General features: G+C 43.5%; 1 protein-coding gene across 2 annotated transcripts in view; it reads left to right on the top strand.

The window, feature by feature from the left end:
• Nucleotides 1-1,556: 1,556 nt before the first annotated feature.
• The window catches only part of NDRG3 (NDRG family member 3), a 65,858-nt gene continuing 40,890 nt past the window's right edge, over nt 1,557-26,524 (top strand). For both annotated transcript variants that reach the window (XM_037044001.1, XM_037044000.1), the window contains exons 1-3: nt 1,557-1,636; nt 16,445-16,546; nt 26,167-26,202. In XM_037044001.1, the coding sequence (XP_036899896.1) occupies nt 16,490-16,546; nt 26,167-26,202 (93 nt within the window). In that variant the 5' untranslated portion in view covers nt 1,557-1,636; nt 16,445-16,489. The remainder of the gene's footprint in view (nt 1,637-16,444; nt 16,547-26,166; nt 26,203-26,524) is intronic.

The raw sequence follows: 26,524 nt of genomic DNA, 5'->3' as shown, positions 1-26,524 counted from the left end.
GGATTTGTTTGGAGAATAACAGAATTGCAGTTCCCGACAAGTGGGATATAGCAAAAGCTATAGTCAAGTCCAGCAAGCAAAGGAGAGGAACATTACAGAGGAAAAGGAATTTGGAAGAGGTTGTTTTGAATGAAAATCCATTGAAGGAAAGCAAGAGAGGCTGTCAACAGTTCTTCATTGGCTGAGTGAATTGCTGGGCAAGGAAGGAATTTGTTGGAGTAATGTTAAAGAGAAAAACCACAGGCCCAAAATGATGTCTTTGTGCCTAAGACCCAGGATACCAAACCTGCATTTAATGTCTGATCTAATTGCAGTTTCAACCTCTCCCAGAAACATAATTTTAAGTCAGCTTGTCTGGAATTTTCTGGTCAACACCAATGAGGTAGTTTTAGTTTGTCGAGTGGGCTTCCTCTGCCCCTCAAAGAAGAGGCAATCTGCAAGATAAAAATCCGTCTGTTGCCCGCCTCCGAGGTGTCCCAGCCCCCCAATAATTCTTTTCCTTTTAAAATAGCTCCATTGCCCTGGCTGGTGTGTCTCAGTGGGTTCAGCACCTGGCCTCTGAATTAAAGGGTTGCCAGTTCCTTTTCTAGTCAGGACACGTGCTGTGTGAGAGGCAATCAATTGATGTTTCTCTCATCTGTTTCTCTCCCCGCTTCCCCTCTCTCTAGAAATGAATAAACAAAATCTCTAAAAAAATAAAATAGCTCTCTTGCTTCACCCTTCTTCCTACAAAAACCTTCCTTTTTGTACATCAGCGCTGAGTACTCTTCTTTTTGCTAGATGGCGTGCTCCTGGATTCATGAATTGCTTAATAAAGCCAATTAGCTCTCTACAGTTACTCAGTGATTGGCTGATTGATTACAATGGTATGACTTGCAAGGTGCCTATCTTTCTGTTGGGGTAGGTAATTGATTCTTCCTGTAATTGATGCTGAGTGGTGGTTCCTGAGGGCTCCCCTTGCAGCCTCCCCTACATCATTTAAACTTTTTCTTTATTAATTTTAACAAGATTAAGTTATAAACTTTTAGGAAAAGGATTTAGTCCTGTACGTTTTGGTGCTATTTAAATTGTTGGGCCATTAAGCTTAAGGTGTGTAATTATTCTAAAAAAGTAATTCAATTTCTCGTGTTGCACCCAAGGAGATGGAGCAGTTGGCAGCTGTAACAGTGATATAAAGGAGGACTGAGTCTTGGATTCTAATTCTCTAAGTCACTGGGTCCAGTCTCCAGAATTTACTAGCCCCTTCCCCATGCCAAGCACTGCTAGGTGCCATGTGACCTTGGGTAAGGGCTCTGGGCCTAAGTAAAGGGATGCCACGCCCTACAAGGGTTCTCAGGGGCTTCAGGAGAGTGCGACTCCGTGGAAGGGAGGAGGCCTGGCGGACGCAGCACTCAGCCCCCTCCCTCCGGGTACTTACACTGTACGGTTCTCCGAGAACTACATCCAAGATGGCACCGTCGGCCGCTCCCGGCCCAGCCACCATCTTGGTAGTTCCCGAGGCCGGCAGCAGCGGCACACCCGCGCGGCCCCGGCATCCTCAGCGCGCCTGCGCGGCCGCACAGCCTCCCCCGCCCCTCTCGCTGCCGCTGTAGCCGCCGCCGCTGCTGCACTGACGGCGGGTCCCCCCGCGTCCCAGGTGAGTGAACGCTTCAGCCCGGCCCGCTGGGGACGCGGCGCTGCTGGCGGGGCCCTAACTCCCCTTGCTTTCACCCGCCCCGCTTCGTCCCCGCTGCGCGGTAGGGCCCCGGGCTGTCGCTGCCAGCCTCAGGACCCCCCGGCGCCCTCCGTTTCCCCAGCTCGTGGGTCCCGGTCAGCCCGGCCTCCCTCCGCCGCTCCCGAAGCCGAGGCTGCCGGGCCCCGCGGCGATGCCACCAGCGACGGGGTGCTGGCAGCAGGGGCTGAGCCTCGGGGCGCCCACACTCTCGGTCGCCGGGAGCCACCTCAGGCGCGACCCCCTTTCTCCTGCTCCGCGGGCGGTGGGTCTTGGTGGGCCTCGGTGTCCAGCACCCATCTGTTCCCTCCGCCCGCCCCAGAGCCAGGGAGGCTTGGGAGCTGCGCGGTGAGCTCTGGCGCAGCCCCACGATGACCCTGCGAGGGAGGTGCTTCTTCGCCCCTCTTGACAGATGAGGAAACTGAGGCAGAGGGCGGCGAAGTGCCTGCCCAAGGTCACGCGGCCGACAGGCATGGGCTGGCTCTTGCCCTCAGTGTCTTGGGCCAGTACGGTTGGAATTTGATCTTGAACCTTTAAAAAAAAAACTGAATTACACTTATCTCTGGATTTGCATTTTTAATGTCATAAAAGACTGCAAAAACAGTGTTTTCTTGTTGAAGTACAAATGAGATGTTGCTATAATAATAGTAGTATTATTAACGAGCGCTAATGTTCACCCGGTGCTTGCCGTGTGCCTGGGATCTTGCGGAACATTTCATTAAGATTCTCGCTTCACCTGAGCGTTTTCCAATCCGTGTGTCCCCTCCTTCCTTTTCACGCACTTTTTTCTGCAGAGCTGGCCTCCCTTTGACAGGTAGATTCGGAACCTTATGGTTTACGAGGCAGCGAAGCGCTCCCCTGGCGGCTTCCTGGCAGAAGCGGGGTGAGCCTGGTGAGCCTGGCGAGCCTGCCCCCAGGTTTTCCCGAGCCGGTCCCCCAGAGGATATAATTAGCCTTTTCTGGCTGCCGGGACAGCGGAGCGGGCTAGCTGGGCTGGCTGGGTGTGGGGGTGACAGAGCAAATCTGGCGTGCACTCACCCTATTCTGGGGCTTTGGGCTCTGTTTTTACACTGCGCTTGAACATCTTAGTATCTAAAATAAAGTAGGAAGAGAAAGAGTATTGACAAAGCGGTGCTGCATATAAGAAGCTACCAGGATTTAGACGAGATCGGGTGCGTTCAGGGTGGTATGGCCGTAGACAGAAGCTACCACGATTTAAAGTCCCACAGGAACAGCTGTAAAATCATGTGAATGTTTCCTCCCCAAAATAACTAGCTCAAACTGTCTGTTTTTTTTCTTAGCAAATCCTTTTTAAACACTTGAAAGCACCACTAACTCACCACCATCTCTGTAAAGCCTTCCTTGCTTGACATTCCCAAGCGGTCAGGGGCTGTCTTTGCCGACCAAATGCCTAGCTCACAGTAGGTCTTTGGCAACGGCTCGGTGAATTCCCCCTACTCCTTTTTGTTACTCGAAAAATGATTTTCTTTTGTTGCCTTTCTGTATTTTCCACTTGCCCTTCAGTTTCTCTTTGCTGTCCCTTTATATATTTTTTCCAGTTTTGGTGAGAAGTAATTGAGATACATCACTGTATAAATTTAAGGCATACAGCAGGATGGCTTAATTTATATTGTGAAATGATTACCACAATAGGTTCAGCTAACATTCATCTCATAGATAGATTTTTTTAAAAAAGAAGAAAATAAGGGAAAACATTTTTTCGTTGTGTTGTTTCCTTTTAGACCTGCCACACAGAAAGGTCTCTAGTCCACCCTGTTCTTTCTGAAAATTGCAGATAAGGGTCCTGTATCAACAAGCCTGTTTATTCTTGACACTGGGGTTGGTATAATTGTAGGAAGCAATTTTGATTTTCATGTTACAGTAAGGTAGCCTAAGCTTGTGGTCTTTTATTCTATCCCTAAATGCATGCTCGATTCATTTTTTAATTTTTTTTAGATTTTATTTATTTATCTTTAGAGGGGAAGGGAAGGAGAGAAATATCAATGTATGGTTGCCTCTCGTGCATCCCCCGATGGGAACTGGCCTGCAAACCAGGCGTGTGCCCTGACTGGGAATCAAACCTTGATCATGTGGTTTGCAGGCCCGCGCTCAATCCATTGAGCTACACCAGCCAGGGCTCGATTCATTTTTACATTTTTGGCCTTTTGTGGCAGACTGCCCCTGGTGCTACCAGAGTAATCACAATTTTTACCATAAATCATTTCACAGTATTTATAATAATAACTGTTCAAATGGGCCCTTTGGGGGGCAGCTTATCTGTGTATAGTTCTCTACATAAATGAGGCTTTTTAGAGATTTTTTTCCAAATAATTTTCTGCAAATATATTGAGCTGTTATGTGGAAGACATGGCGCTGGGAATGGTGAGAGAGTAAGCATTTGATAAAACATGGTTCCTGTTGAAAGCTTACTAGCTAACTGGGAAACACCGAATCTAACTATAAGTCAAGTCAGGTCTAAAAATTGCCATAATAGCATCATAATCAAAAGCAGTGCTATGGAGTGAACTCATCCAAGGTCAGAACTGGAGCTACAACTTAAAAACTAAATTTCTATCTTTTACCCATTAAAGGTTTACCAGTATTTTAGTGAATTCGTCCTTAAAGACATTAATCAGCAACTCTATCAAAATTCTGCCCTGGCTGGTGTAGCTCAGTGGATTGAATGCTGGCCTGTGAAACAAAGGGTGGTTCTTGTGGATTGGTCAGGGCACATGCCTGGGTTGCAGACCAGGTCCCTAGTAGGGGGCGTGCGAGAGGCAGCCACGCATTGATGTTTCTCTTTCTCCCTTCCCCTCTCTCTAAAAATAAATAAATAAAATCTTTAAAAAAATTTTTCTTTGTGTGCTTAGAACAGGATTGAGGAAGAGATAACTCAAATATGATTCATGTTTTCAAGGAAATATAATAGGTGTGTCAGGGACTTTCAGGTCCAAAGATTGATAGCATTTTGGGTTTACTGTAGAACCAGTGTCAAGTCATTATATCCTGAAGGGCTTTTTAATAGTAAAAACTGTTCTTTGACTTTGAAAGACAGTGTGTATGTAATTGTTAAATCCTGTGGTAGAGAGACTAGGTTTGTCAGAGGTGCAAGAGGGCTGAGCTGTGCTAGTGAAAACACTTTGAAGGGAGGAGTTAGGACTTTCTAGGCTTTGACAGATTGGTAGGGTCAGAATCAAAAGGACCAGGAAAGCATTTTGAAGCAAGGGGGTAGAACTAATGCAAGATAACAGTGCTTGATGTGTTTAAGGGACAGTTAAAAATCTGGCTTGGCCAAGTCACCTGAGTTGGATGAGAGCCGTGGTTCTCAGCCGTTAGTGCCCTTCGGAATCCCCTGGAGAGTTTGTTAAAACCCAGAAGGTCTGATTCAGTTGGTAGTACATTTGGAGTGGGGCCGAGTTTGTACTTCCGATCCAAGGACAACACTTTGAGAATCACTAGATGAGAAAGTTGAGAGGCTAGTGTCGGAAACTGTCAAAGAACTTTTTCCAAAAAAGTGTGGGGTGTGTGTGCATGGGTTCATGTGCATGGATGCACGTACATGTCATATATCATCACAGGAGAGTTGTGGAAATCCACATTCTAAACTGCAGTTAATAGTCACTTCTGGAAGTGGGGTTTAGGTGGTTGGAGAATTTACTTTTTACCGATACCTTCCTATATTTTTGCATTGTGCACAGACTGCGTTTGTATTTAAACAAAAAAAAGCAAGAGTCCTTTTTGAAGATATATACTGTACTAAAATATTTATAGATTTTAAAAAAGAGCTTGCTAAACTAATCTAATGTCACACAACAAATATTTTTAGAGTGTCTGCTGTGTGCCAGATGCTGCTGGGATCTGGAAGTACAAAGCCTGTGCTAAAGCTTGCAGCCTGGTGATTGAGATGGGCTGATAACAGCTCTGCTGAGTATCATGTGAGCTTCATGAGAGCAAGGATGAAGGCTTAGCTCTGCTTGTGGCAGATAATAGGCACTTGGTAAATGATAAATGATTGAGTAAAGCCAGACAGGAAGTGAGGATAGTTGGAAAGAAAAGGGCAAATGGGAGATTTTGGAGGAAAAGTTGACAAGTCTGAATAGGGATGCTGAAAGGAAGAAGTCTATCAAGGACTTTCAGGTCCAAAGATTAGTACCATTTCGGTTTACTGCAAACTGGGTGTCAAATTCTGAAAGGAATTTTTATTTTTATTTTTATTTATCTTTTTGATTTTTTTAAGGAAAACCACTGATGTTTCTGCTAAGGTCCTGAGATATTACACAGGTTTTATTTGTTTGCTTATTTATTATTTTTAGAGAGAGGGGGAGGGAGGGAAAAAGAGAGGTAGAGAAAACATCGTGGGTACATGGATAGATCTGTTGCCTATCTCATGCCCCCAGCTGGGGACCTGGCCCACAACCCAGGCTTGTGCCCTGACTGGAAACCAAACCAGACACATTTCAGTTCGCAGGCTGGCACTCAGTCCACTGAGCCCCACCAGCCAGGGCTGAAAGGCCTCTTTGAAACCTCCCCACCCCACCCCGCTTTTTTAAGAGACTGCTTGGAAATGGCACACAAAAACTAAACCCAGATTTAGTATGTGTATTTGTTAGGTTTCAGGGCTTTCTTTGGTAAATGAAAGTTTTTTCTTTAATATAATGCTAATTCTATTATGTTTATAATATTTACCCACAGTCTGGCCATTAAATATTTATTATGTGAAATTAACTAGGATACATGGAGGATGTTGTAAATACCGTACAGAAATGAGTTGTGTTATGTCTTTTGGTCTTATCTCTTCCGGGGGGCGGGGGGCGGGGATGGTATGGTAGACTCAGAATTCTGTCGTGTTTCTCACAGTGCCTCTCACAGTGCCTCGCAGAGATTGGCGCGTCCTCAGTCCTAAACAGATATCCATTGCTGATGGCCGAGTAGGGTGTACTCTGGAGGAAATAAGGCTTTGTTGCATTCTGAGTTGAAGTTTAGACAAACAGGATTTACATCGTCAGGCAGGCTGTGCTTTTCAACTTGGTTGCTGTTAAGGGACGTGGAGTAGGCATTCTTCCCAACTCTGTGTGGAGGTGCTCCATTTTATCTTCCCCAGAGATTTAATCCAGGGAAATTAATTCCTCAAGTGGCTTACCCCAGCCTTTGGCTATATTGTTAGACTGTAATCACTTTACCCCCTAAAAATACCCACAGTCTGCAGTTTGGGGTTTTCACTTGATTGAGTCAAATGTTTTGCTACAGCCATTCTTCATGCTTGGTTTTATATTACTTACTAAGATTTCTGTTATAAGTTTTGCAGGGTTTTTTTTTTTTTTAAGATAATGCTGTTTCAGGTTTGAAGGCAATAGCTATTATTTGGAGGGAAGTGGGAGAGTGATGGCGTGAAAACTCATAAACATAATAAAGCAGGGTAAGAAAAATTGTGTGTAGCTCATAAAAATAGTATGAAGCTGCTTCCCATTTCCGATGAAAAACCTAAGATTAGCAGTCATGTCAGCTTCTCCTTTCGTTGGTGATTGCCATAGGGTAATTTTTCCAGAAATACCATTTGCTTTCAAAACAGGCACAGTTGTTTATTTTAAATGACAGTTTTAATCCTTAGAATTCTTCTAGAATTTTAAGTCTGAACTTTCAACTTATGGTAAAAGTGGAATGCTTTCTAAAATTGCGACATTGGAGCTCTAAAGCTATGCTGTGTACAGCCATAACGCTTAGCAGAGAGAGAAGAGAGGAATCAGGCTACTGTCTCATTCTCCTTGCAGCTGAGAGAGCTCTGGGGACAGGAGCTCTCCTGCCATTCTCCAAGTTTTGAAGATGTCGTGTCTTTTAAACTTTTATGTTGAAAGATGGGCTTAACGAGAATTTTGACCAAATGTGACTTTAGGTAATTAGGCAGTCCACAGAGTTGCTTTTCAAATGCCCCCCGATAAGATCAGTCCTCCCCATTAATTAAAGTAATAATGCTAATACCTAATAATACCCAATTTTATATTAATAATGCCTAAACTTTATGTGAGGCACTTCACTTTAAAATTATTTGCTCAATAAGATCCTGGTAAATTCAGTAGCCAAACCTGAGAAAAAGTAGAATTAATAATCGGTTGGCATCAAGTGGGAAAAGCTGTTTATAGAAGCCTGCCAAGTTCTAGATACAGGCTGCTCAAGTTCAAATCCTTACTTTGCCACCCACCAGTTGTCCTCTCTAGGTGTCAGATTGTTCATCTGTAAAATAGGGAGGATTACAGTACCTGTTTTACAAGTGTATTAGAAAATGAAATGAAATAATCAGTGGACAAAGTGCTTATTATGGTATCTGGCATACAGCTACTGCTCAATAAATTAGGCTGGAATGAGTATTAAAAGCACTGCATCTTAGCATTCTGGCTTTTTCTTTACCTCCATTCAGGCTGGGTTAAAGGTCAGATTGTTTTCAGGGATTCAGTGCCCACCTCAAGAGCACATACCAGGGTCTCGCCAGCAGTCCCCGTGTCCTGCTGCATCCTTCAAGAGTGGAAGGCAGAAGGTAATGCTTCTGTTTCTAGAGTTCTTTTAGTGTGATCCCCTTGTTTGAGTTTCAGCAGGTCAATGGGTGTCTGGGGTTAGCAAGAAGGCCCCTAGGTCGGCGTTTATTTGTTTTAGTAGTTATTTGCAGCAGCACCCTAGGATGGGTGGAATGAATGTTGGGAGGGAGGGGAGCAAAAGTAGCTGTATAGTTGGGAGTGTGTGAAACAGAGTCTGTCTTGTATTACTAATTATTGCATGATTTTCCACATGAACATCTGTAAACCTACTTTAACCCCTCCCTGGAGGACAGACTCAGATTTCCAGGTTAACAGTCTTCGCAAACCTTGGGTTTCCCACCTGTTGCCTGAATCAAGGAATGACACCATGGAAAGGTGGACCTGTTGTAAAGGGTGCTGCCCTTTTCAGAAAAACAGGCCTGTGGGCCAGAAGGGGTGTGTCCTGTTCAAACGAGAGTCTGCGGACAAACATGCGTTAGCTGTTGTTGCCTGTGATCGCTTTTACGCCCACCTGTGCCTATAGGGTAGAATCTCTGAGAGTATTTCTTCCCATGAAGAGGAACCCGGAAGGACTTCCCTTTATGTGGAGTACAAAAGCTTAGTGAGTTGTATTTTAAAAACTTGTTTCTTCAGGGAGCTGGTTGGTTTGGCTTGTTTATTGTACTTTCTGGAGAGTCTCTGGAGACCCTTTCCTTTCCTAAGGGCCCCCAGGAGGCAGCAATGAAACCAACATCCATTACCCTAGATGCTTGTGGGATTGCATAAGTCCGTGGTTTTATGATTAGATTCATTCAGGCTTCAACCCTGGCAAAACCTGAGGGCCAAGTCATCAGATAATTCTGCTTCTTATAGAGTGAAGTATGGAATTTAGCCCAGTCCTCTGTGAGATCTTTCAGAGCCTGAATAGGAGTCCAGATGCCAGTCCCAGCCCCTCACCTAACCGCCTGTGTGAATTTAGGCAAATTACTCACATTTCTAGGCCCCGTTTCTCATCTGAGGATGAAGGCAGGACTACATGTAGACCAGCGATTTTCAAATGTCAACACATCAATAGCTGTCCAGTGTAAGTTAATGAAATTGATACCTATTTTTTTGTGAGATCAGAAAACATAATTGTTTTTCGGTGTGCTACGGAATTTCAGTAATTAGTTTGTGTGTGCCATGAGATGAAAAAGTTTGAAAATTGCCATGGTCGACCAGTGGTTCTTAGTCCTTAGCTGCATTTTTAGAATCATCATTGGAGTTTTAAAAACAATATCAGGGCCCTACCCAAGACCGATTAAATTGGATTTTTGGGATTGGAGCCTGGGTACTGCTGTTCTTCAAAGCTCCCAGGTCTTTCTAATGTGTAGCTAAAAACTATCGGAGAAGATGACCATGTTTTAAAAACAATTGCGTCATTCTGTTCAGGAACCTTCGTTGGTTGTCCACACATAAAGTCCCATTTATGTCTTCAGTGTTCTGACCAGCTTTGTCTTCTTTCCCAGCTGCATGGTTCTTTTTGGTGTCTCCTGGATATATTTTGTACACTTCTTTCTAACTCCTGATGTCCTTACCTGGAATGTCCTCTCTTCCCTTACAGCCATCCAAAACATGCCCATTTAAGGCCCATTAATTATTCTTACTTCCTTTGGGAAACTCCTGACCATTCCAGTCCTTAGTTATTTCTCCCATTAGTGTTTTCTGTACTGGTTCCAAGCTCTGACTAAGTGCAGTGAACAGAAGATGCAGTGTAAGACGTGATGCTCAAGCAACATTCTGTTCTCTTGGGAGGGGTGGGACACACACCATGCCACTGGTCTGACTTGTGTACCGTTAACCATCTGTGTGGTATCTTGTGTTGATGGCTGTCTCCTTACGTGTGTTTATCTTGTAAACATTAGCTGATAAATAGCTATCTCTCACCTGACTTCAATGGGCATTTTTAGCCTCGTCTCCTGTTTCCAGCAGGAACCTTCTGCTCTGGCCAAACTGGACCATTTTCCAGCAGACCTGTGCTTTCGTCTATCCCTACACTTAAGTTATCCTCCCTTTCTGGAATTTCTTCTTAGTCTTCTGTTATCCTCACCTATAGGAAGAGACTTCCAAGGTCCAGTTCAAATATTACCTCCCTCATGAATCTTATTCTTTGTATGCCCTAAACCTCCATAACCCGTACAGCAGTGGTTCTCAACTAGGGGCAATTTTGTGCCCCCCCCCCGGACATTGGGCAATATCTGGAGGCAGATTTGGTTGTCACAACTGTTGGAGGAGGGTGCTACTGTCATTTAGTGGGTAGAGGCCAGGGATGTTTGTAAACATTCTATGCATGGGACAGTCCTCCACAACAAAAATATCTGGCCCAAAATGTCAGTGGTGCCAAAGTCAAAAAACTGTCATAGAGGGTGGGAAGTAGGGATGGCTAGGGAGCGGGGAAGTGGTGGGGGGAAATGGAGACAACTGTACTTGAACAACAATAAAAAAATATGAAAAAAAAGAAAAACTGCCATAGAGTTTGTCAAATTCATAGGGTCATGTTTGTACTGCTTTGAACTGTAGTGGTTTGTTTATAGATGTAATCTCCTCTACTCAATTGAATTAATGGGTGAAGGCAAACTCCAATCCCAAATCTCGGCTTTCTTGTTATTAACTTCATATTAGGGTTTAATCCTCAAGCCTGAGGCCTGATCCTAACCACTCTGTGATTTAGGACCAGAGATAAAGAGGTCCTCAGTGTGGCCTGGGTGCAGTGAGGCGGTCTGCTGAGTTTCTTTCCTTTTTACCCCCAGCCTTTTAATCTGTGATAACCTGGGAGACAGGCCAGCTGCCGCATTTATTAGTTGTATTGTTTTGGTTACTCCATTTCACCTCTTTAAGCCTCAGTTTCCTTCCCTCTGTAATAGATGCCATTGCCTCAGTGGTTTCCCTCAGTACCATGGTGATCATCCATTAAGATGTTAGATGTAAAGATGCTTTGTGAGTTGTAGAGTGCTGTAGGATCACCTCCTCAGCCAGCAGTTTGTAGACGAAAACAGAGGATGGAGTCAGGAGCACTTGCTGTGGGAGCACCACTGTCTCCCTTCTCGGCCTGTCCCCCGGCCGCTTTCTGCAGCTTTTCAGCCATAACCGTTTCAGCACCAGCTGGGCCTGTCCAGCTCATTCTCCTCAGTATCCCTTCTCTGCTGCCTCTATTCTGTTTTAGTTGTCTCCCTGCAGTCTTGCCCAAACCAAAAGTGATTGACATTGCCTCTAGAATATAAACTATGGCCTGGCATCAGTATATCCTGGCAAAGCCTGATGAAGGCCACCCAAATTGCCTTGGCCATGGGGGGAAGCTACAAAACAAGATAGCTTGTAGTTTAGAAAGCCAATGGTATATACAACCCCTTACTGTCATTTTTAAGTAACAAATGTTTTTAAGCACTGCAAATCTCACTGAGCTTTCTCTGACTAAATGAACAAAGCACAAAGTGAAATAAAAGCCTGAGACCCTCATGTCTGTGGGGTCAGGCCAAGTGCACCCTCCCACCGATTTGCTGAGTGACCTTCAGCCAGTCTTTGAACCTAATCAGGTTGATAACTGAGTGACCCCTTAGGACTGTAGTAAGAATGAAATGAGGTGGGGGACAGGGGGGCTCTTATCCTGGGGGAGAGTGTAAAAGCTAAAATACGCATTTGCAGGGAGCTTCTGGGTCACAGAATGTCAGCCCTGTCAGGGACCAAAAAGGTTATCTTGCCCAACCTCTTCCCTGGACAAATGGGGAAACTGAGGTCTAGAAAGAGAAAATACTTTGCCCAGTGACCACAACTAGGGTCCATAGCTGATATGCTTAAGGCTCTTTCCATGACTGGAAGAATCTGGGCACCCATTTTTTCTGAGTGGACAAAGGTTGCACGCAGAAACATATTGGACTGTATTTAAACTGTGTTCTGCAGAGTCCTAGCTGTCTCACCACCATTTAAGCCAGCACCCTCCCCCCTACACACACCCTTTTTTCTGTTCTCTATTTCAGAGTTTTGGTGCAAAAATTAAGTCAGTAGTCTTGATGATCTTTCAAGTTCCTCTTGTGCTGAGTATCAAAGAACACTGGTGCCTCTCCTGGCCATCCTTGGAACATTTTTGCTTACATTTAAATTCAGCAATGTCAATTTCTGTGTTTCTACAAGGTCATAGTTATGGGCCTTTTTTCCCCACAGAGAACTGAACCTCATTTTCTCTAGATTTTAATACTGTTGACTTTTGTAGGTAGTCAGAGATAATGGCCCTTTCTTAGTCCTCCCCCTCCTCCTTTCCGCTTCAGTATTTGACAGTTTTCTCCCTGTTCATGTAAATTTCTCTTATTCCTTGACTTCTTTGACTTTGTATTTCTGCATTACCTCTTGTATCTCTTGAGTCTTTCTTTCTTTGTTTACTACTGATGCTGCTTTCTTTCCCATCACCGAGTTGTCTTCCAGAAGAGCCCAGGCTGCAGCTCCCCCATGTCTCTGGTTTGGTGAGTGCTGTGGGGGAGGAAGAGTAATTTTCCTTCTACCCTTCTGGGTGGACTACTAATTAAATTGACACAAGACAGATTAGAAGGAGAAAAACAAAGTTCAATAAAGTGTATACCTTCTGTATACATGGGAGAGACCCAGGAAAACTGAGTAACATTCCAAAATGCGGAAGCTATCACCATCACCTTAAATACTACCTTGGCCAAAGACAAAAGGTTGGGGTTGGGTAATCACTTCTGGGAAGTTACCAGGCAAAGCACAATAAACAAGAATAAGATTGTTAGGTAGGTTTAAGTTCGTGTCTTCTCCATCGATAGTGAATGTAGGCCTGGTGTAGTGCAGTAAACGCACTACATGGAGATTCCTTTACAGATGTAGATACCCTTTTACAAGGTCCTACCTGGTTTTCAGAGCTTTTCCCTTGTCTGCTCTTTCTTAAAATTAACCAGCCTGAAATAGTATCCCAAAGATATTTTGGGGTGGCACGCTCTGCTCCCCCTTAGCACCTATATATTTTCCTCACTAAATCTCACTCTGCTGTGCTCTGGTCTCTTGGATGTCCAATTTATAGCTGTAACTCAAAATTGACTTTTTTTCACCACTTTCTGCTATTGCTTTTTAGTTCCTGCATTTCGTTCATTACACCATCACCCTTTTATCCCTCTAACTAGAAACAGTGGGGGAGGCAGAGACTTTCCTCTACCCTCACAGTTCTTTTAGCTTGTCTAATGATAATCAAATAAACGTGAACTAGATTAACAAGAGAAAATAACCAAATGTAATTACATACGTATCTATGGAAAGAGAGCCTACCTACCTGAGAGAGCCAGAGACCCACCACATACACGAGAGGTTCAGAGACAGAAAGGCAGATTGAAGTATGAGACATTTGGAGCTAGGGGTGGAGTTAAAGCACTTTGGGGCTTCAAAAAGTATTCAGTCATTTCCAGGAGAGCAGTTATTTGTCCTGCCAAGTAGATAGGAAAAAGTCACTTCTGGTGATAACTCTTAATGTGGGCCAGGCTCCTAAATTTTTCTGGATAGTGAGGGGTGGGGGGCTAGACAGCAGTTTCATTTGAGCCTGCAGGGTCTTGGTTCCCTTTAGCTCAAAATAATCCACATACCGCTTAGGTATATCTTGGGGTTGCTTATTCTGAACCCCTACAAAACCTTGGCAAAATCTGACTTCTCTGACCTCGTGCCATTTTTACCAATTTTATACCTCCGATTACCCATCTTTATGTCTGTGAGTCCAGTAGCAGAATCAGGTTCTTGTCACTTTTCAGCTAGATTTCTGCACCAAACTACTAAACGCCTCTCCTTCCCCAGTATATTCTCCTTTTAGCTAGTCTGGCCTGTTGAATCTTTTTGAAATCCCATGTGAAATCTTTTTTAGAAGGCAGGATAAAATTAGATTAGTAGAGGCTTTCTCTGCCCCATCCTCCTCATTTCTGTTAGGGATCGGTGCTAATAAGCAAGCCTTTCTCTTCTTCATCTCTTTCAATGATGTCACCTATTGAACAGTCATCACTCAGAACTGTGTCTAAGAGCCTCAGCAAGACACCCAGGTGACTCTTTGAGGCTCACTGTTCTAACAAGCAAGAAATAACCTTTGTTTCTGAAACTGGTTACCAGGTACTTGCTAGAGTTTTGTTTCTCTTTTTCCTACTCATGTTCTTCTAGTCCTGAGCTAACTATTAAGATACCGAGATTTCTTGTCCTGGTGTGATGACTCAAACCTTCATTCTAAGGTATCTGAGTCACTGGTGGTACCTGATTGCTCTGGGCTTTTGTTACTCTTGCTTCAAGGAGGTGCCCTTGGATAGAGAGGGGGAGAAACTTGCCAGGGGGTTTATAGCCAGTAGGTGGAGCCTGGCATTGATGTCGCAGTATAGTGGGGAGAGCAAAGGCTTTTAAATCCTTGCCCTGTTACTTAGATGTGGGATATTGGAAAGGTCATTTAACTTCTCTCTAAACCGAAGTTTCTCAGCTTTAAGGAATGACAGTATCTACCTGGAAGGACTGTTATGAAGATTAAACATAAGGTGCTGAGGTTATAATTCCTGGAAGTTTAGAATTTATCCGTTACCCTTTTCCTTTCTGGTCATTTGGTACCAGGCTCACTTGCTCAGTTTGAGGAAGGCGGGTTTTTACTTTTCATTACTCTTTCTACCTCTTAAAGCTGGGAAAGAGTGTAAACATTTTGTTATTTACTGAAGTTTATAAAATCTCTACTAGCTTTTTAAAAATATCAGTAGCCCTTAGTACCAGGATGGATCTGGCAGCCGTATCATCTGTGCAGATGAGGGAACTGCAGGCCTCAGATCCCCAGGAGGAAGCCAGTCTGTGCAGCTGGGAGATCTGGAGATGGAATTTTCCACCATGTGGCCTTGCCTTTCGTATAGATGTTATAAAACCGTTCATTGGCAAGGACTCAGGACAATGAGAACTAAGCAAAAATCGAGTCTCCAGAAGAAAACATTAGGTCCCCTATAATGTAGAAGGTGAACATCTATTGTCTTGTTGCCAACTCCTAAGTCACACTGTAGCAGCTTCCTCTCCTGCATTGAGTCTGCACTGGGCCCCGCTGATGGGGAAGAGCCTTCTCATTTCATTTGAGTCTTTATTTAAGTGTTTGTCCTGGCACAAACATCCTATTTTTTCATCTTTAAAAAATGCATGGGAACACTAGGTGAATGCCAGTCACTTTGGACCTGAGGTCAGCTGGGGCTTTCCTCTGTGCCTGAGGCCCTTGGACAGGCCCTGTGTGGAGTCATATTTGAGTAATCAACATCTTCAAGTACTCCGGTTTCAAGTAAGTGAGTTAGAGTAGGGAATAAAGCAGGTGGGTTGGAAAAACGGTTTTAGGAAATCACCGCTTTACATAGGAAAAAAAAGAACAAATGGAAATAGACTAAAATGTTAATAACAATTGTCTTTAGATGGAAGGGCTAAGTAAAATATCTTTTAATTATTCTGTGGTTTCCACATTTTCTAAAGTGAGCACATACAGTATTGCTTTTATAATAGAAGAAAAGAGCTTTCAAATTGCCACTTTAAATTACTGGTAAATAGTGAAGTCCAAATGAAAAGTTGCCACAGTTTATAGTGTGATTAATAAGCACACAAGTAGATACTAGTTAGGTTAGTGTTTTTAGAGTTAACTGGGTCAAAGCACATCTGTAAAAGAGAGATTTGTAGATGCTGGCTGAAATGTGTGATAAAAGATTCAAGCCACCCCATTGCTTTTTGAAATGTAACTGGTAAAAAGTAAAATAAAATTTCCATTTCTGGGCAGTCAGCAGCTTAATCAAGTTTAGAGGGTACCTGGGATCCGAGAAAAGAACTATGTTCTTCTCTAGGGAGGTTGTCACCAGGTTTGTGCTCTGTAAGTGGCACAGATGTTTGGGATGCTTGTGATTGGCATGTGAGGTCTGTAGTTTGAGGAGAGTTCCCGATTGGCATCCTCCGGGTCCTTCAAAGGAATGATAAAAGCCGCAGGTCTTGCCCACACTCAGTGGGGGTAGGGGTTCTCCAAGGATGTGGATACCAGGAGGCAGAGGTCTTAGGGGCCACTTGGAATCTGCCTGCCATGACCATCTAGTGCCCTGGGTCTTCAGCACCCTGAGCAGTGCGCAGCACATCCTAACTTCTTATATTTGAGTGAATGGAAGGTTGTATTTCCAGCTTCTATTTTAAGCCTTTTTCTTCACTTCCTTTTCTTCTCTTTCAGAGTTCCTGATTGATTTTTGAGAATCCTCTGTTTTCATCTGTCCTCATGGATGAACTTCAGGATGTTCAACTCACAGAGATCAAACCACTTCTAAATGATAAGGTAAAGACTACTCTGTTTTCACTAAAATACGGAGATTACTCTTTTCACTAAAATGTCTGTTTTTTCTACAATTATTCATTTTTATATTATCTAAGTGGTAACTAACTCAAACCACATTTAGCTTGACTTTCTATAGAGGGAATACTTTTATTATTTTTATTGATTGATTGTAGAGAGAAGGAAACATCCACTGGTTGTTTCACTTATTTATGCATTTATTTCTTGCTTCTTATATGTGCCCTGACCAGGGATTGAACCCACAACCTTGGCGTATTGTGACGACACTCTAACCAACAGCTACCCAGCTAGGGCTGGAGGGAGTACATTTTAAAATATATTCTTTAACCATCTTTTGATGCCTTTTCTCTTTTTTCTTTCTTCCTACTTTGCTTTATGGACCAAATTCAGTCAAGTTATCCTTGAAATTTTCTTGTTTTATACATAGAGATAGTAAGGAAAAACTAATCGGCCAAGTGAAGTAGAACGTATAAGAATGAGGTTTAACTTAGAAATCAAGGGTCTTGAGCTTCAGTTTCTCTGAGGAAGACTTAACTAACATCCATGGCCGGTGGGGTACGTAGGTGGCAACACTCTCCCTGAAGTTTGTCAGATAAACTGTGTGACCCTTCTGTCAACGTGGAGTTTCTCGTCAGAGTTGCCTGGATGTCGGTAATAAACCTCATTTTTGTGTCAGTGTGAGAAAACTACACAAAGGAAAGAGCGGTGTGATACGAGTCACCAAAAAGCTGAGAAAGGCTCACCCTGTCTCCGGTCCCTCTCTGTTCTGTAAATGTGCCTGAAATGCCTTCTCTCCAGTTTTCTTCTTCTGGTTTATTGTCATTGCTCCCTGTTAAAACATTCCTGTAGCTTGGTGTAAATGACTGCATGGCATTCCTTCCTGCGGGGAGTGTGGATGAGGAGTGAGGGTAAAGTGGGGGAGGCGGGGACTCGGGGTACACCAAAAGACGCTGTTGCCTGTTACCTTTGTTGCCCGAAGGAAGGCCCTTCACCCACGACTTTCTGTGGCTGCTGACTTACTGTGAGTTTCAGTAATTTGCTCTCGGGTCCTGTCAGCCCCATTTTCTTCCCTGTGATGTCATCTGTCCATCCCCACTCTTACTCCTTTCGTCGTCTGTCACCAGATTTCTGGCTCTTTCCCTTGGCAAGCTACACACTTTGTATAGCCCTCTTTGGCTTATTTTGCGGCTCCCCCCTCATGTTTTTTTAAAAAAAAACTTTTTTTAAGTAGTATCTTTGGTGCTGTAAAGGGCTGTCCCAAAAATGATGTGCCACAAAGAGTAGGAAGGAAATAATATCCCTTCCCCCTGCTTCTGTAAAGCTTATGTGTGTAGCCACAGAAATGAACAGTTACAAGGCAGGTGGAAGTAGGCGGTTTAGCTTCAGGAGGGTGGTAACCTATCCTAAATCTGGCTGATCACCAGAATCAGCTGGGGAATTGTTTAAAAATGCAGATTCCTGGGTCCCCCCAGACTAACTAAATTGGAATCTGAGGGGAGGAGAACAAGACACAAACACATACCCCTCTGTTATCAGTGGTCCTCAACTTTGGCTGCTTATTGGAATTATTTGGGGAGATTTAAAAATTACTAATGCCTAGGTCCTACTTCCAAAGATTCCTATTGAATGGTTCCAAGATGTGATTGAGCTTCTTTTTTAAAAACTCCCATAATTGAGAACCGTGCCTAAAGTGATTCTGATTAGCCCGTGTTGGAAAACTGATCTGACGGGTCTCAAATGTCTGAAGACTGAGTGAGACATGAGTAAGAGGAGGGCCCTCTTCTGAGCCTGGCAGCCCACAGGGTGCCCGAAGAGGCACCTGCATGAAAGAGTTACGGAAGTTGACTGGGTAGCTCAGAGACAAAGCATATGGAAAAGGAAAGATTCAGTGACTGTGACCGTAAAAAAAGCACTGAGTTGGTTTCTGGATCCTCCTCTCTGAGGTCGCAATGATGCCCAAGTGCTATGGACAGAATTATATCCCTTTCCCCCCAAACTCATGTTGAACCCCCCCATGTGACTTTATTGGAAATAGGGCCTTCAAGGAGGTGATTAAGGTTACATGAGCTCATAAGAGTATAGCCCTAATCCCATAGGATTGGTGGCCTTTTAAGAAGAGAAGGAGGTGGCCACCGTGTGAGGACACAGCAGGATGGTGGCTGGACAAGCCAGGAAGAGAGCTGTCTCCAGAATCAGCCTGCCAGAATCTTGATCTCGTATTTCTAGCCCCCAGAATTGTGAGAAGATACTGTATTTTGCCGGGTATAATGTGCTCCAGTGTACAATGCACACCCATGGTTTTGGCTCAAACTTTCAGGAAAAAAAATCTTTCACTTTAATTTTTAAATTCAACTATTTATATTTAGAAACAAACTGATTTTTATATTCCAGGGTATTATTTTGCATGTGGATATCATTATTGCTCTCTAGAGTTACATTTTTAACACATAAGCATAAATATAAGAATTAAAAGCACTTGTGAGATACAGAATTAGTACTACCCATGTATAATTCACCCTCTTATTTTTCCCTCAAAAATTTGGGCAAAAAAGTGCACATTATACACGGCAAAATATGGTAAATTCCTATTATTTAAGTCACTCAGGCAGCCCAAGCAGCCTAAGAAATCAAGTAATTAATGCCTTACTTCCTAACATCTGTTAGCTCCTCTTTGATATGCCTGTGCTGTTCCTGCCCACTTCCCACGCTCCCTCTCTCTCCCTGGGAAGCACTGCTACCCAGTCACCATACGTGAGAGCTCCCCTGCTCCAGCAAAGCTGTGTAGAAATAGATTGGCAAGAGGCCCTCTTCAGATGGTGGCCTTCCCAAACAGAATTCCACCCGCATTAGTGCCCCCACTCCGCCCCGCCTCAAAGGATCACTGCCCTGTCTTTGCCCAGCAAGTGTGTGCTTTTTCACACATTGTACAAGGTATAATGGTGATAATGCCTCTCATCTGTTATTTCATTTGGTCCTGCCAACAGCTTGGTGATGTGGGACACAAATCAATGTATCCCTGTATTGCTGGTGAGGAAACTAAGGCTCAGAGAGGTGAAGCAGCTTACTCAGATTGAGTACCTGCGAACGCCAGCTGGAGAGTCATGCCGCTCTTAATGTTTTGGGCTAGATCATTGGTTATTGTGGGAGACTGTTCTGTGCACTATAGCGTGTTGAGCAGCACAATCCACTGGATGTCAGCAGCAGCTCCCCAGGTGTGACAGTCAGAAATGTCTCCAGACACTGCCAACTGTCTCCTAGGGGCCAGGCTCTCCACAGTAGAGAACCACTGCTGTTAGGAGATAAGCCTTCAGGCCTGACTAGGAATAGGTAGATGTCTTGAGGTTTTTGTTTTGGGAGAGATTTTTTGACTGTCTTGCTGTTATTTGTTAAGCACCTTTTATGTGCCAGGTGCTTTACATACCATCTCCCTTTCTCACCGGAGTATCCCATTGAAGTGGATGGTATTATTCCTCACTTAGCAGATGAAAGTGGGACTGCAAGGCTGGCTTGCCTGTCAGTAAGTGGCAGAGCCAGGATTAAAACTTACGTCTTTCCTACCCCCAAACCTGAGGCCTTTCCCCTGTGTTTGTTCTGTAGATGTTTTGGCATCCCCTCTGTGGCTTGCCCTGTCTCTTTAAGGGGAAGCCTAGAGATGTGTGTTACTTCACTTCATCCCTCTCCCCCTTCTCCTCGTAGACAGACTCGTAGCCAAAGACATTGCTACGCTCTTCCAGGCTTCAGGGCACTGAAGGAAGTCAAGACCCAATCTAGTATGGAGAAGTTTGTCCCGAGCTGACTATAGGGAAGCATTCTCAAAATAGCTTTAAGCGAGGCTTATGTTAACTTTCCTCTTGTCGTTTGTTGGTACTTTTCCCATTTAATTTTAGTACATCTGTGATTTTATCTGTGGCTCAGAATTGTGAAGAAGTGGATAATTTTTCATGTTTGTTTTAGCTCCACTGATGAAAAGAAGCACCCACTAGCACATATCTTTGTTTTGTAGGGGCAGAAATTGCCTAGATATATGAAGTGGCTTTAAAAAATAGCATTTAATCGCTTTCACAATACTATTTTAATCTCTTAACCTCTTGTGGAATAAGGTATTTTTAACTCCATTTTATAGACAAGGCTCACAGAGGTTATACGACTTGGCCTATGTCAGTGTCTGGTAAGGTAGTGCAGCCGGGACTAGATCCAACACCCGCTGACATCAACTTGGACCGGGGCTTAGAGCTCTTCCTGCCCTCTGCTGCCTTGTGTGCTGGTAGTTGCCACCTTCTCGCCCCCCAAAGCCTTATAACCAGCAGAAGAGCTGACTGGTTTGTGCTCCGTTTCCCTGCCCTCTGCTACCTACTGGTGGGTCTGATATGGCTGAGTCTGGTGATAGCCAAAGGCCATGCTTGAGAAAATAAGTAGGGGGCCATAACTGGCTTCTGCAGAATTGAGAGAATATCAGGAAGGGGACTAAATATTTAGTGGGGAGACTAGAAGCAAATTATTTGCTTTGCTTTGGTTGTTACAGTAGGAAGTGAGGTAGTCTCCATTACAGTTTGTTTTTCCTTTCTACTTGTGACTAGAAATGTGAGGAGAGGAGAGGAGGAGGGAGAACCTAGGGATGAGTTTTTATAACCTTCCAATAGCAGATGTAGGCAAGAGGTTAGTGCCGTGTTTTCTTTAAGAAACAAGAAATTAAGCCCTGGCTCATGTGGCTTAGTGGATTGAGAGCCAGCCTGCAAACTGAAAGGTCGCAGGTTTGATTCCCAGTCAGGGCACTTGCCTGGGTTGTGGGCCAGATCCCCAGTTGAGGGGTGTGCGAGAGGCAACTGTACCTCTCACACCTCCGTGTTGCTCTCCTTCTCTTCCTCTCTTTTCCTCTCTCTAAAAATAAATAAGTTAAAAATCTTTAAGAAATTATACTTTTTCATCAGTCTGTAGATAATTATCAAAGTATTTTAACCTCTTTATAGGTTTCTTTATGAAGTGTCAGGTTTTTAATTAGTATTTTTTGAAGGTGTAATATAATTAAAATATCTGTACACATACACCCATACAGACACACATACACACACACACACACACACACATATATATATATATATTTTTTGTCTCTGGATTATTAGCTTGAACAGATTTCTGTTTAAAAATAATTCACTCATCATTGTAAAACATTGATTTATTAATTTATGTTAAGTGATTATAATACTCTGTTACTAAAGAAAAATAGTATTTTCTAGGTTCATCTTACTCTTCTGTTTGTATAGTTCCTCATCTTTCTACTTTCTATTGGTAAGGATTATTGCCTTTTTATAAAATAGAAATGCCATATTGTATTCTCCAACAGTTTTTTAAAAATCAGCTTGAGAATATAATGGTGAATCAGACACAAGCCTTCCCCCCACTTCAAGTTCATAGCACATTTATTTACCCAGTAGATTTACCCCCAGTCTCTTTCTCTTGGTAGTTGGTTCTGTGATCTTATATATCTTGTTGTCCTTTGCATTATATCTGTTGCTTTCTGTCTTGTGAAACCGTATATGCCTCTTGACAAAATCTCATGTTGGTAAACTACATTTTTCTTCTCCCTAGCAATTACTTGTTTTTTTAAATTTTACTCCCTGCCTCCTTTTTTTCATACTTCTTTTCGTTCATTGACCTAGTCTTAGTTGTGTTTTGCTTTCTCTGGGCTTGTATTTGAGAGATGACTTGGTTTGAATTCACCTGCAGGAGCTGCTTCACTTACCTTCTGTCTGTGGCATGAGGGTCCACCGGGAAATACTCCTCTTAGCTGGCTTCTACCTTGACTGCAGTTTTCAGCAATAATGTATCTTTTTCTTTGACTTAATCTTTTTTGCTTTTGCCCCAATTATTCTATTATTTACATTTTTTGCTTGACACCTTTTCTGCTACTTAAATCTGCTTCGTGCAAGAATCTCTCTGAACATGGAATTAATGGTATCTTCAAAATGGACAGAAAGAAGAAAGAAAACACATAGAACTTGAAACTTCTAAGTGTTTTGCTAGAGTAGCATCGTGTACCTCAAGTATGAGAGACACTTAAGTTCCCATGGAAGGGCCCCAAGGAAGTCTTTCTCCTTCCAGAATGCACCCAATGAGTAGTGTCAGATTTTTATTCAAGGAATACTGCTTCAGGAGACCACAGATTGAGTGGGGCCCAGCTAATGACCTCCATTCAGAAACTCTTGGTGCCAAATACTGTCAGACACACCTAGTCATGTCCTTTCTCCAGGATGATCACCCACAAAGCCTGAAGCCATTCTCCGGGAGGTTCTGGCATCTCTCTGGGGGAGCGGGGGAGCCAAGAAGACAAGCGTTAGGAAGTCTCCCTTCAGTTATTGGTACCTTTTCTTCTAGCTGTGTACCTTGGATTAAGAACGCATAATTATTTGTTGCTGGGTATTTAACAAAGAAAAGCTCGCTTTGGTTTCCAGCAAGAATCATCTCTCTCCACCTTTGGCATTTCCCTTTGTGCTCACCTTAAAGGCTTCAAGGCTTCACAGAATGCTTCATGATGTGATCACATGATTGGAAGGAAAGGGAATTCACGCAGACAGTGACAGCTGCTTCCCAGATAGCTCATCAGAATTTGTGTCTCTGTTTTCTATGCCCAAGATTCCAGTTCAGACTGGAGTGATTTTCTCTAATCTTCCTACATGATCTCTGAAAGAACCTCTGGGAACCCTGTAAAACCGAAGCCCTCATATGGTCTCTTTCTCTTTTTTAAAGATTTTATTTATTTATTCTTAGAGAGAGGGGAGGGGAAGGAGAAGGAGAGGGAGAGAAACATCAGTGTGTGGTTGCCTCTCACGCATCCGCTACTGGGGACCTGGTCTACAACCCAGGCATGTGCCTTGACTGGGAATTGAACTGGTGACCCTTTAGTTCATGGGCCAGCACTCAATCCACTGAGCCACACCAGCCAGAATGTCTCTCTCTCTCTGTTAAAGCCTCGCCTGAGGATATATTGAATTTAGAGAGAGAAACATCAATTGGTTGCCACCCATATGCACCCCGACCAGGGATTAAACCTACAACCTAGGTATATGCCCTGACCGGAGATTGAACCTGCAGCCTTTTGGTGTATGGGACTATGGGACAACGTTCCAACCAATTGAGCCACCTGGCCTGGGTCCTACTGTGGTCTGTTTGACATAATTATAAATTATTCCCCCTCCCAAATTAAATTAATCTTTAAATATTATAAAATACTAAGTTATAGATACTATATTTTCATACATGCAGAGACCTTTTTCTCCAGTTTTCTGATTACAAAAGGGGAAGTGCATTCTCATTGTAGAAAAGTATAAGGGAATTATAGTCCCCTTAATCTCTCTATTCAGAAATAGCTGCTGTTGTTAAAGGTTTGGTATTTTTCTTCTAGTCTTTTAGTACATATTTTAATGCAGTTGTAGTAAAACTGTAAAGACTGTTGTGTATCCTTTATTTTCATTTAATGACCATATCATATCTTAAATTGCAATGCAGTAGAGTTTTTGGTTATTTTTGACCTAAAGTCTTAACAAAGGTTTTTCAACATTTAATTTTTGATATTGGCTTATTTGATATGTGTGTGTGTGTGTGTGTGTGTGTGTGTGTAGTGCTATATCTATATCTATATCTATATCTCAAACACTTAATATATACCAGGCCATGTGCTTTGTTCGGGGAAAGGTGCAAGTTAAGTCAGGGCCAGGAGCTCACCGTCTGGTTCTTCATGTCCTACTCACACCATCTACCCTAGTCCATGAGAGGGCTAAACACACATCCTGACAGACCAAGGTGGAGGGTTCACCTCCAGTTGTGTGTGGAAGAAGCAACCAATAAAGCGTAAATAAATGAAACACAAATAGATCTCTCTCTCCCCCCTCCCCCTTTCTTTAACAATTAATAAAGAAAAATTAAACAGTGATTTCTTGGAAGGAGTTTTCAGGCAGTTTTGGGCCAGTGGGAGCCATGGCACAGTGTAGTCCCTTTGACTGATGGCTGCATTCCTTGGAAATGTGCTGCACAGTCCCACCTATGGGGTATCTTTTTCATCTTTCCACGCTCCGACTGCATCACACTGTGTTTTGTGAACTGGTTTTCGTGCCAGGAATAATACCTCAGACTAGCTGCCCCTACCCCTCTCTACTGTTTTCATTGTCATCAGTCTCTCTCTCTCTCTCTCTGACTGGCAATCTATTGCGAGTTTACTGCCACCGATGGAGAAATAAAGTCTGCTCGTCTAGAACATTATTCCTTCAAAAACTCAGTCTGTAGATCAGCTGTCCAGTCGAAGTCTTTGCAGCAGTGGAGGTGGATCTGCCCTGCCCAATGGTTCTGTCACTACTAGTCATGTGTGCATGCTGAGCGCTTGAAATGTGGCTAAAGTGACTGAGAAACTGAATTCAACTTTAATTTTAATTTCCACGTGTGCCTAGTGACTGTCATACTGGATAGTGCCACTGTAGCCCATTCCAGCTGGTCTGCCAACTAGCTCCTCTCAGGTGGAGGACAGTTTCTTTCTTTGGGCATTTTTGTACCACATCTCTGTTTTGTCCTGCCAGCAGCGTGAGTAGTGGGATACACGACTCTTTCTAAGAGGATCTTCTTGAAGGCAGTGGGACTGCTGGTGGTCAGATCACTGGATCCCTGGAAGGGCAGTGTTTGGGAAAGTGCTTGTTAGCAGCTCCACACCATCTGGAAACATTGTCAGCAGAAGAGATATTTTATGTTGACGTAGTTTCCAAACAAACAGGTTTTTTTCAGGGGAGGGGCTTTATGAGAAATCAAATGAGAAGGTTTTTTACCTTCCCAAACACAATACTATTACCCTTTTTATACTCTCATGCCATACGCTTTCACTTTAGCATCTAAAATGCTTCAAAAATGTCTCTGAGTCATTCCCATTGATTTTTTAAAATCAAACATGACTGTGATACAATCTTTTTAGAAGCGTGGTGAATTCTCCTTGGGTGTTTTGACTGTGTTCTGCTCCTGCAGTTTTGTGGGGTATAGCAGATAGGCCAATGTCTTAGGAACCCTGCTTTGTTTTGTTTTTCCTTCCCTCCTTCCGTGACATTGCCTTTCTTCCTTGTTCAATTTCAAGTCTTCCATCCATTTCCCGTCCATCTGTATCTTCGTTTTCCACTTAACCCTTTCCTCAGTTCCTGGTTCTGGACACTCTGGCTCCCTCCCTCCTTGCTCCTTTCAGGGTGTCTTTCCTACTCCTTTCCTCCCAGGTACTGCTCTGTAGGCTGTAAATTGGCTGTCAGACTCTGATCCACATCTTACCCTCTTCCTGCCGGTTGTCACTACTCTCCTTAGATAGGGAGGCAAGAAGTGACACGCTTTCCTGCGAAAGCAGACTTGCTTTTATCTTCACAGCAAGCCCACCAAAGTGTAACCTTACCTCTAATCACTCACCTTTTACTAACACATGTTAGTAAACCCTGCCTCTGGAGCTTTTGGATGAGAAGAACCATTTTAGTTTCACGGCAGCCAGGAGGCTGCACATGCACTGCTTTCATTGTGAGTTGATTTTGCTACACATTTGGGGAAGCCACGTGGGGAAACTGACTGTGTTTTCTGCCTTCTGTTGACAGAATGGTACTCGAAACTTCCAGGACTTTGACTGTCAGGTAAGCTCTGCATGGGCACCGAGCCGGGGGGTGGGGTGGGGGGGGGGGTGGGGGGGTGCAGGTTCTCTGCGATGTTTCCCTCCCTGGGCTGGTGGTCTTGTAGAGGTGGCGCTGCCCCACAGTAGCTGCTGATCCTTCGTGTCCTTTAGGTTATTGAATTAAAAGCTTTTAAATAATTTGCTATTATATTAAAAATATGTCTGCCAGGCACCTGTTTTACGGTTGTGGGTTACTGAGTTGAGTTACCTCTTTGTGATTAAGATCTCTCTTCCTTAAGAGACAAGTGTTATTAATACAAAATGCAGATTTCTCTTGGTTTATG

This window comes from Sturnira hondurensis, unplaced genomic scaffold, assembly GCF_014824575.4.
Source record: "Sturnira hondurensis isolate 20B ecotype Veracruz unplaced genomic scaffold, ASM1482457v3 Scaffold0004136, whole genome shotgun sequence".
Taxonomy (NCBI): Eukaryota; Metazoa; Chordata; class Mammalia; order Chiroptera; family Phyllostomidae; genus Sturnira; species Sturnira hondurensis.
Note: the sequence above shows the minus strand (reverse complement) of the source record. Positions and strands in the feature narration are given on the sequence as shown.